Genomic DNA, 12,136 nt, shown 5'->3' with positions numbered 1-12,136 from the left:
CACAGAGGAGCTACAGGACCTTTTCTTTTTTTTTTTTTTTAACAATATGTTTATTTTTATTTTTACATTCAAAACAATATATACATCACAATAAAAGCAAAGAATAAACAAACAAAAAACCCCCACAAAAACAAAACCCCAAAGAATACAAAATAATCATAACACAAAGAGCACGTACATCACATCAACATCACAGCAGGCCAGACAAATGAATGAACGTAGAGGGAAAACAAAACAAAGAAACAGTCACCCCACTTCTGGTTCCTCCATCAGATAGGAAAGGTGAGCTACAGGACCTTACCTTCCCCTCGGACGCGTGTTGGGAGCAGGTGACTTGCCGTCTAATGTCCATACTGTGCCTCCCTCCTTGCTGTCAGGGTCATCCTGTACAAAGAATTTGAGTGACATTTGAAACCGAAATGCACTGAATGAAAAAGATACATCCAAAGTGGATTTTATTATGGATTATGGATATTAGGAAACAGTGGGTGATACATGCAGTAAAAAAGAAAGAAAATTACTATTACTCTATAGTACTCAACACATTGACTATTATCGACTCTCCATTCTATCTTAAAGGACTACTGCACCCACGAAATTACTATTTCTATCGTTTACCTACCCAGTGGTGTCTTTGAATCACAGTCCATTTCCATCTGTAAAATATTCCTTAATGGTGAAGGAAGAATCCAAAAATGATTTAACAACATCAAAACTATATCAAATATCTGTCCATAAAGCCCAAAGGACAGCTGCCTTCCCCAAAATATGACCGTAAAAGAAGTGTGCATTTCATAGGTTGAACACAATGAATAGGTCCCTATAAGTGTTTTAAAAGTTTATTTTTGTCTTCTGTGGTGATATTTTGGAAACGTTTTTTTTTTTTTCAGCAAATTTTTGATACCGTTTTCCTGGAACTGATCACAGGTCCCTGAACATTCCATTCATAACATCTCTCGGGTTAGGGTTTTTAAGGAATGTTTTACAAACTAACTATAGAAATAAAGTAAATGTTTGGGTGAAGTACTCCTTTAATGCTACAATGTAGAGTCCTCCTGAGGTCTTCTCTCATACAGTGTACACAAACTGCAACAGTAAGTCGTCTACAGTACAGTTGTATTATGCAACAGCTTTTACAGTTGAATAACACCCTGAAAACAGAGAAAAACACATCGGCTGTGTCAGATTCCACACGTGACCTCGGGCTGTGCGGCTACATACATACATGATGCATGGCGTGCGTGCGTGCGTGCGTGTGTAGCAGTGCCTCTGTCTGTAACCCTAGATTTGTCCAGACAGACAATAGCTGGATAGGAACCACGGTGAGTGACATAACCAGGGACGTGCTGGGCCCCTGATTCAGCCCGGGAAAAAAGAGTTTTAGAGGCCCTCATTGCGCGCTATAGAGAGAGATCTCTCTATAGCGCTGATTTGCCATTTCAGATCATGAGAAGTGAAGCCACAGTGGGCCAGTTATATTTCGTCGTTGTCGGGTGAAAATCTTGTATGTCCAAAACCGTTTGTTTTGTATATCATTTTAAAAATGATTTAAACTAGTGAAAACAGCCAATCTACAAGCACACAACGCCTCGCGGTGCGAGGCGTTGTGTGCTTGTAGATCTGCTGTTTTCACTACTTTTGTGCAACGGCCTTGTATGATGAAGCAGGGCTTTGCTTTGAAACTTGAAGATACGAGGTTTCTGCCCGACAGTGACGATTTAATTTGTTGGCCGCCCCGCCCCCAAAATGGAACGAAGGCCGACATTTTATTTGTATTTTTTCCTAATGGCCGGCCTGGACTGGCCGGGAATGAACCAGACGTTCGGGAGTTGTCCCGCTTTTCCCATTGGCCAGCACGTCCCTGGACATAACGCACAATTATAGCATTGCAGTGGAAAGCTTGCTAAATACACACCGTTACTTCAAACCCCTCGTCCCCTTTTACAAACATGGTCAACATCACACCATGTGTCATCTGGTAAACGTGTTTAGAGAGGGTACAAGAAAAACTGGTTAATAGGCATTAGAAGCAGTAATGTGTCATGCATTAGTTCATAATGTGCTGTATGCACATGTAAATGCATTATACAAAAAATAAGCAGTGAGGCAGTCACCTTGCAACCGCGTTGATCCTTTTAATGAATTTGATGATTTCTTAAGTGTGTCACAGAGAGAGAGAGAGGGAGAGAGGAGGAGTGTCATGTGAGAGATTATGTGTCTAGGTGCTCGTGTTAATGAGCGTCCGTGCACACGCACATGGGCGCATGTGTGTATCTCTTACTGCTGGCTCTGCTTATCAGGCAGTGCGTATTTTGTCCCTTCTCTGACCCCTCTCCTCTCCTCTCTTTCCAACAACTTGATGAGGTTGACTCCCATGCTCCCTCTCTCTCTCTCTCTCTCTCTCTCTCTCTCTACACGATAAGCACCATTCACTTTCTCTCTCCTCCCAATCCTGTCTTCCATTCTCCTAATACCTCTCTGCCTAATTGTTCCTTCTCATTGCCTCTATTCTTGCCTCTTTCATACTTATGCTATGTTGTCATCAAGTGTGTGTTTCTTGACATCTGAGCAGGTCTGGAATTTTGTCAATTGAGGGGCAAGGCCACTTGGCCTTTGGTGTTGTAATTTTTTTGAGGGCACAAAGGCCAAATGCCAGGGCAGGAAGGCCATCAAATAAAACAATATTTTAGTCTATTGAAATAATTTGTTGAATTTAAGTGTTAGGGATGATAACCTAATCTGCAGCGAAATAGATAAATGGTGGTATTTACAATCTGGTCCATGCTCAGCCCTGCACCAATCAAAGTCACTGGATTGGTTTAAAGATAGGGACTTCGGGGAGATAAGATTCTCAACAAAAGACACTGGTGTCTACATGACAAGAAAGAGACACCAGAGTCTACTGTGTCTACATATTGAAAGAGACAGAGGAGAAATTGGTACAGTCAGCTGGGGCATTAAGGCCTCAGGACATGCCATTGGTTTGAGGGGCACAAGGCCAAACTGAGGGGCAACAGCATGAAATTCCTGCCCTGCATCTGAGAAAGAAAGAGCTCCCCCTTCACTGTCAACATCAGATGAACGATCCTCTTCTATTACACTCTAGTCTGGAGCAGTAGTTCTCAACCTTTTCAAGCTATGACCCCACCAGAACAATCATAAAGTAAACTGGGGACATTACAGGCATTGAGGCATTACATTTCGTGTCCGCCCTGAGACTGGGAGGTCGGGGGTTCAATTCCCTGGCCGGGTCATACCAAAGACTATAGAAATGGGACCCAATGCCTCCCTGCTTGGCACTCAGCATCAAGGGTTGGATTGGGGGGTTGATCACCACTAAGGTCCAGGGACTACAGATGAAAATTAGCCTGTGGCTAACTCTGGCTCATTTACATTGAAGTGAAAACTGACATGTCCATTAATGAGTACTGTCCCTGTCAAATAAACAAACTTTCAACTTTCAAACCTAACCCTAAACCCAACCTTAACCGTGGTTGGACGGTTGGACCAACGGGATGTCGAACCAATGAACAGTCCCCATAATAGATACACGCACACGCACACACACACACACACACGTACAGTATATATATATATATATGTATACTGTATCATATATCATTGTCACACCTACACACTGGACCTATTAAAGGGATCTTAGAATAGAAAACACAAGAGCAAAATAGCAATGAAGGCAAATGGCGAGGGTTATAGGGTATTAATCCTTTGAATTTAAATTCCTGCACGGCAATGCCTATTTATAAACGCCACCTTTGTCCATACACACAGGCCTCTCAACAACCATCTGGCCTGCATACCCACCTGTGAACAATGTCACCCTGAAAGCCTGTAAATCCTCAGTGTCACAGTGATTAGTGATTTATTATGCCAATTTCCCGTATGCATTTGCAATAAAAATTCAATCAGGGTCTGGGCTACAGTCTAGTAACTCATCTTGTCAAATATCTTAAGTTATGATAAAGTAATCCACCTGTCAGGCTGTCACCTAGATAGGGTGCAAAAGAGTATTTTTGCAAAAGTCAGAAGCATATAGAGCTATATAAAAATGGTCAGAAGTACACAACATCCTGACACATTAAAATTAACCACAGCTATTAGTATGGCTTCAATTCAGCCTGATTTGTAGCGACTTCATTGTACGGACTGTGTTGCCGATGTTGTGAGCTTGTAGATCGGATATTTTTGGAGCGCAAACTTACCTTAGGATAGGCTGCATGCACAGCAGCCATTTTGGAGAGAAGTTGGGTCTCTTTTCACTTCCTTCCTTCAGGTGTTACCAAATAATACTAATGAAGGCTGTGTTCCATTCCGGTCAAACAGTCAGGATGCTGATATCGTGCATGTTGGCTCACTGGAAACACTCTGCTACACCAGTGGGTCTCAAAGTGTGGTCCAGGGACCCTCATCGTTCCTTGGGGGTTCCAAATGACCCCTTAAAAGGTATGTAACTCTGAGAGTGTACAAATTTGGTTCCATTTGTACACTCTGAGGGTTATGAGGGTTCTTGAAATAAAAGGTTTGAGAACCACTGTGCTACATGAAATGGAACAGAGCCTAGTATCATTGGTAACACCTTGAAGGAAGTGAGAAGAGACAACTTCTCTCCAATATGGCTGGGCATCATAGATGTCTGATGTCATAGACCACACGAGGCTTAATTTTGATGACATCAGGGATCTCCATATATGGGCATAAAAGGGATTGTATAAGTGTGGTTGCCCTAACAGGGAATCTGGGAATGCCTATATCATATTGTGTCAGTCTCATGTGGTCTATATGGGGACTGCCCATATAGTGTAGTCTCATGGTCTACTCTATGACGTAAGACATCTAGGGCAAGGACGCTTCTCTCTCTTAGGGTGTCTTACTAGTTTTCAATATGTTTTTGCCGTCCTACTAGTAAGATTGTTATTGTTAGTGAAAGGCATATTGAAAATGTATTTAATAACAACCATGATTTACTTGAGCTAAACCAAATAGGAATAATTTTTACATTTACAAGTTTACTTTTTGTAAGTTTCACCAGAGCCCTGTTAGTCAGCGTTACCTGCTTCCACCTCTCACGACGAGGACGTATAGGGTTGGATTTTGAGAAGCAAAATTTTGTTTTTTGTTTTGTTTTGTTTTGATTTCCACTATTTTTGCTTTTTTTCAAAAGTCCTGCCCAATGGCCCCAGCGCCAGCTAGGTTTATTTCAATAATAAGCTTTGAGCTTCAGCCTATATGCCTTTTCGATCAACTAGAATCAAATTTTGGATTACAATGGGAAATGTTTTGTTATAATGTTTCTGAGGAGCGAAATAAACTAAATGTTTGTTGAATTGAATCTCCCTGTCTTTGTCCCACCACAGACTGAATGGCAGGATCTAGTAGATGGGCATCCTCCGGTAGCAGGGTCTGTAGGACATGGTGGGCATCTGGTAGTTGCAGATGCAGATCCTGGGTCTATAGTACATGTCTATCTGGCAGCAGTGTCTGTAGTACAGGTCCATCTGGTAGCAGGTCATGGGTCCGTAGTACACCTCCTTCTGGTTGTTGTTCATGGGGGCTCCAATGGGCCCGCTGTACATCATCACAAAGTGGTTCTTGTCATAGGGCAGGTCAGTCTGAGGGACTGGAGACGCTACCGGGCTAGATGTGGCCTTCTTGGCCTCGCTCGGGATAGCTCTAGCGTACAGGATGCCACAAGAGCCGTCCTCTCCAATGCGATAGCTCACTTCGTTGGGGTCAACCCACAGCGTCAGCTCCAGAGGCAACAGAGGCTTAATGGCAAGTCCACTGCGATTTGCTGCCTGGGTCAAGAGAGGTTCCATAGGCGCCCTCTTATTGATGCGTATGCAACGATAGGCGGAGCCCTTGGTGGGTTTGTCAGGGTACCAGTGGTGCTGGTAGCGGGCGCTCATGGAGTCCTGGAGACATGTCTGGAACATCTGGAGCTGATGTTCATCAACACCTTTCATTTTCAAAAGTGACGCCACGAAGGACGCTGCAGCAGTCACTTCATCAACCATCTCCGTTCTGGAACTGTGTCCTTGGTCCATAATCGTGCAAAGTAGGTTCGCAAAAATCAAAGCAACTGCTACTAATGCTCTTCAAACATTAATGAACACTACCTGCCCATCAGCAGCTTTTATGATGGTCGCCACGTCACAACCTGATCCGACCTCGCCCTGTGATTGGCTGATGCTATATTATGTGACGTCAGGCGTACACAAGACTTTTGCTTTTGTGTACTGTACGCAAACGGCCCGCGCTGTGTGACGTAATCGCGGCCTGCGTCAGGTGGGCGGAACCAGCGGAGCAACATAAACACAATAAACAAGCTCCCCTGGCCTGTAGTTGTTTGATTCTAACAATGTGGTAAAAGTACTAAAATGTTTTACTTTAAAATTATCAATACTGCAATATAGAAATAATGTTCTTTAAAAGTAAAGGTCTGGAATTCAAGTCGAGTAAAAGTAGGCTACAAAAGTATTGTTTGGCATCAAAATGTAAGTACCAAAAGTAAAAATACTCATTATGCAGAATATCCCATTGATTATACAAGCTCACAATGCGACGCAAATTGATAATAAAGTATTACATCGAGCAAAAACAACGACTTGTATCTATTGATGTGTTCTACGATCGACTTATCATCCTCAATCGAACCACCAGCCCAAATCAATCTGCTCCTAGGGGATGCGATGCGAGGCGCATGCGTCCTAGCCCGGCTGGTCCCTCAGACAAATGCCGATGATGATGTGGCCACTTTGACTTAACTTTAATCAAACTTAAATGCATTGATCCAAAGTTTAATAAACGCGACACAATGGATCTCTTTCTGCTGGTTCTCATCTCGCTCTGCCGCTGCAGCTTCACGTTCGCAGAGCAGGACGAGAGGCTGCCGAACAAATGCGAGGGTATGAGGAACGTGCCGATCCTGTTGTGCATGTATGATGTATGTAACTGCATGCATGGTAACATTATCACCAGCTAAATGCGTTTATTACTAAGAATACAGACGGTCATGACAGTTTTATATATCAACTTATCAAGGCTACCTGACGTTGCTGTTGCAGCCTATTATTAGTTATATGGTTTCCTCAACTATGTTGCTGAACAGCTGAGCTGTATCAATGTGGTGTCTTTGCTTTTACGATGGTGTGTGTGTGTGTGTGTGTGTGTGTGTGTGTGTGTGTGTGTGTGTAAGGGGGGGGGGTGTAGTGGAAGAGTGCATGCATAATTTATTACCCGTTATATTGAATGAATGGCTGTGATATGATATATAATGCAACCAAAATGTTTTTCAAACTCAATTTCATACAAATGAATTAGTATTTTCCTCGTGGCTTACATTTACTTTCCTAAAACAATATTCAAGTATTTCATAAAACATCTTACACAGAAAGTTAATTAACTCAAACTGATTCTACTTCTTCTTGTTCTTCTTTTTAATGTTGTCCAATCTATATTGTAGAGTACTTTGATACAATATTTTATAGGGGTGGTTGTATTTTGTCTGTCTCCCTGCTCTTCTATTGAGGGATTTAGATTGTGTCAAAGGTCATGTCTCACCTTAGACACAGGATCAGACACAGATTTTGACCTGATGGTCAAGATTCAATTTATCCCCTGAGCAAGCAGGCAGGCTCTATTATCTCAATGGCACAAAAAGAAAGAAAATCAGCACCGGGTTCAAATCCAGGGTAGAAGAGGAAAGTTACATGATTTAATTCATGCATAATGGGCTGTAAAACTGAAAATGGATTTCCATTTTCACATAATAAACTAAATATTGAATGATCAGGAATGTAAAAAGAAAAGTGTATAAATGGGGCGGCAGTAGCTCAGGAGGTAGAGCATGTCGGCGGTTTGAATCCCGGCTCCTCCTGTCACATGTCGAATTGTCCTTGGGCAAGACACACATTGCCTCCACATTTTCGGTTGGTTTCAGCTTGCCACCTTTGGTGTGGGAAGTGAGGACGCTGGTGTCAACTGTTCACCGATTCGCCTCCCAACGTACTGTAGGAATGAACAAACCGTTGTAAAGCGCTTTCAGTACTTAGAAAAGTGCTATAAAAATGCAATTCATTATTATATTTAAACTAAAGCTTTGTATATTCTCAATGTGTCCACAGTGTGTAAGTTCCTGACACTGGAGCTGCAGGCAGCGCTGGATAAGACGGGCCGTTCTAAAGAGGTTCTGGAGCTGGGGGAGGTTCTGGACACTGGCAGACGGAAGCGCAAGATCAAATACAACACCTCGTAAGTTGCCTCTCCTCAAGGAATAGTACTTTATTGCAGTGGTTCTCTAACTTTATTTTAATTTCAAGGATCCCCCTAATCCATGAGCGTGCATCCGTGCACAAATGGAGCCAAATGTCCATTTGGTTCCATCCGTTCTAAAGAAGGGGTTCTGGTGCTTGGGGAAGTTCTGTACACAGCAGACAGCATCTCAACTCTGATAGTGTACAAATAGAACCAAGATGAGATGCATTTTCAAACATTTGAAAATATATTGGAAATAGCCTATCTTTTACAATCTCACCTGGATTAGCTATTTCTACTCTAAACAATATTTGAAAGTATAAAATGATTAAATATATCAGTAATTGCTTTGTAAATTTAAGTTATTTATCATACAGCCTATTGCAATTTTTGGTTTACAAAGTCTAAAAGCCAAACAGAAATGTTATTTTTATTTACATGTTCTAGTGTTCAATGTAACAAGTAACATTTCATGATTTTGACAGCACAGCTGGTGTGAAGATGTATTACTGAATGAGTTTGAAGGAGTATGCTCGGTGAACATGCTAGACTCTAAATAGACAATTACGCTAAAGAAATAAATGTATTACCGTAATTTACTCTCACCTCTCAGACTGCGGTCCACTGTTAGTAGTAATTAGTTTGCCATAGCGTTCACTTTGTAATTAGAACCCATTTTAATCAGTCAAGTGATCGGAGCTCCTTTGCTGTGGTTTCAGGGAAACACGGCTGACAGAGGCTGTAGATAACATCTGTGAAGGCATCCTGCAGTATAGTGTCCACGCAGAGAGACCTGGCAGTCTGCGCTATGCCAAGGTAAGGTTAAAGCTAGCCGCAAATTGCAACACTAGATTTTTTTATACTTGGATGAATCTAGGGTTGCAATACCTCCCATAGGCAGCAAATGCATCAAAACAGTTTTTTGCTATCTGATTGTATTAAACGGCATCAAACTCACCAATATTGGGGCTGTATGGAAAGCTTGGAGTATCCTCTTTCTATCTGCAAAGTGTTTGGTTCATAAAAATCCACCGTAGACATGTTAGGAGCTACTTTCAAGAAATTGGCTTCGGGTGATTATTTTTTTGTGCTGGAGTTTGGAAGCGCTTGTGGGAAGTCACTCAGCGGTCCTGTGTACCAGCTGGTTCTAAATGTCACATAATGCAGGAGGCAGCGGGACACTGCGTAAATAGAAGACGAGCGCTTCCGAAGTTCAACACTTAGAAAATAAACCATGTCTGCTCGGATTTCTTGACAGAAAATAAACCCTAACCCAAACCCTAACCCTAACCCTAACAATTCTACGGTGGATTTTTCTGAAACAAATACTTTGCAGATAGCAAGAGTAAATTCCAAGCTTTCCATAGAGCCACAATATTGGTGAGTTTGAAGTCGTTTAATACAATCAGATAGCAAAAAAAAACGTTTTGATGCATTGGATCCCTATGGGAGGTATTGCAACCCTAGATTCATCCGATTAAAATAAAATCTCTTGGTTCAAGGCTTTAAGGCCACAGACCCGCACAACGCAGAGAGCGTACATTGGAACCATTTGTTTCCATTCGCATGCTCTCGGAGTTACAGACCTGTAAGGGTCCATTTTGGTTCCTAACTATCAATAATATAACTGAGTATTTTATGGTTATATAGCTGTGTGTTCTATTCTTGTTCCAACCCAGGGCACCAGTCAGACCATGAGCACGTTGAAGAACCTGGTCAACAAGGGAGTTAAAGTGGATATGGGCCTTCCATATGAGCTGTGGGACGAGCCCTCTGTGGAGGTGTCAGATATGAAGAAACAGGTGTGTGTGTGCGTGCGTGCGTGAAGCATTTTTTTCTCATACTGTATGTATGGTATGTTAACAAATCGACTTTTTCTACATAACCTTGTATGATACTTGGCTGTACAATGGGGATGTACAAAATAGAGAAAATAGGCGATCTACAAGCTCACAACGCGTTGCATCGCAATACATTGTTAGCTTGACCAACAGCTACTTTCACTCTTCCTTTTTTTTTTTACATAATCATTAATGAAGACAAAAGTGTGAAATAATCGTGATATTGATTTGAAGTCATATTGCCCAAACCTAGCGTGTGTTTTTTATCTTTATTATCATTACTAATCTCCATTTACAACTTACGTGTCATAAACTGTGTGTGTGTGTGTGCGTGCGTGCGTGCGTGCGTGCGCAGTGTGAGACCATGCTGGAGCAGTATGAGGACCTGGTAGAGGACTGGTACTTCCACCATCAGGACCAGAGGCTGGAGAGATTCCTCTGTGAGGAACACGTCCTCAAGTCATCTGAGCAAGGTATGAATGATACACACACACTCACACAGTGTATACAGTATGTGTTCGTAATACAGTATATGCTTATGCAGTAGACATGGGAATTTTATCAATATAATATAATGAGTAATAATATCAAGTATTTAATATTGAGGTCTCAACATTTTTTCTTAGTTTTAACATTTTACATTGTATGGTAAAATAAGTCACACAATCTTCCAGTTGCTTGCCCTTGAAAGTGTGTTTTTCAGGAGTCTGATTATAGTTAATAATTGTATTTCTTTGATATTTTGTCCATAACTGTCAACATGCTGCATATTGGGCAATTGAATAGATAGACAATGGAAATCTCTTTGTTTTCAAATATTTTTATTCCGTTCTTTTGACAAAACCCAGGGTGAGTATACACAACGTTTTAAAAGATATCACAAAGATAAATAAAAATAATAAAAATAGAAATAGAAACTCCTTCCTGTATCCCACCCTCCTCCTAGCCTCGTAAACCAGTCTCTTCCTGCCTTCATTCGAATGCGAGGGCAGAAGATGGGAGGAGTCAGTTTACTAGGCTACCCTCCTCCCCCCACCCTCAATCTTAAAATGTAGAATATATATATATATATATATATATATGGAGTTTCAGAGCAAAAGTACGCCACACTATGTAGTTTGTGTGTTGTGGTAGAATGTCATAAACAGACCCCAGGTCTTATAGAATTTCTTCTCAGAGCCGGCAATTGAGAACCGCAACATCTCCAGTCTCCCGTGCACTGGCTGAGCAGAGCACGGGCAGGGCAGCATCCTTCCATTTGAGCAGAACAGCACGCCTAGCGGTAGCGGGCAATAAGGCAAAATCAACCATCAACGACACGCGCACATCAAATGGAGATCATCCCCAGACAATGTAAATCTAACTATACTGCATTATAATGTCTGGCTGGGTGATGCTCACGTATCACGGCTAAGAAATTATGCTCTGGGCTCTTCAGTGTTAGAGAACACAAACCTCAAACCCCACCTGACACTCCAGCCAGTTAGCCAAAAAAAAAAGAAAATGTAAAAAGGAGGTGGACAAGTGTGACTGCCGTCTGTCGACTCCTGTTCTTAGGCAAACACTCAAGCCATATAAGCTGAATTCTGCTTTCCAGTCAGAATGGATTGTATGTTTTCAAACCTGTTTCTCGGGTCCTGCTGATGATTCTCTCATTCTACCATTCAGAATGTCTAAAGGAGGTGTGGAAAGGAGACGTGGGTAATAAAGGAGAGCTCAAGGAGGCAACGAGTGACAACGCTGAAGGAGGGAAGACACACGACACTGGGGAACTATGAGCCAAATGCCGCGGCAAAGAAACCACAGCCCACAACAGAAGACCTCATTGTTAACTCACCCCAGGCTGAGTAGAAGGCAAATAACTCCACAATGGAAAACAGTTGAAATCTCTCTGTGATTTACTGTGCTCTTTATTCTTGGTGCCAACTCGTGTCAAAGGCCTACAGGAGAGATTTTAAATTATAGTTCACACCAGAGTGCCACACTCCTAGATGTGTGTGACACAATGCTTTATGACAGTGGTT

General features: G+C 42.0%; 1 protein-coding gene across 1 annotated transcript; it reads left to right on the top strand.

Annotated features, from left to right (window-relative positions):
• Nucleotides 1-6,832: 6,832 nt before the first annotated feature.
• cnpy4 (canopy FGF signaling regulator 4) lies at nt 6,833-11,890 on the top strand (the record flags this gene model as incomplete). Its single annotated transcript, XM_080742253.1, has 6 exons — nt 6,833-6,923; nt 8,142-8,268; nt 8,991-9,087; nt 9,951-10,073; nt 10,468-10,585; nt 11,781-11,890. 6 exons carry the CDS (start codon nt 6,833-6,835, stop codon nt 11,888-11,890), a joined length of 666 nt encoding a protein of 221 aa, XP_080598379.1.
• Nucleotides 11,891-12,136: the final 246 nt, after the last annotated feature.

This window comes from Nannobrachium achirus, assembly GCF_963921795.1.
Source record: "Nannobrachium achirus genome assembly, chromosome: 14".
Classification (NCBI taxonomy): Eukaryota; Metazoa; Chordata; class Actinopteri; order Myctophiformes; family Myctophidae; genus Nannobrachium; species Nannobrachium achirus.
This window is presented reverse-complemented; position numbering and strand designations above follow the sequence as displayed.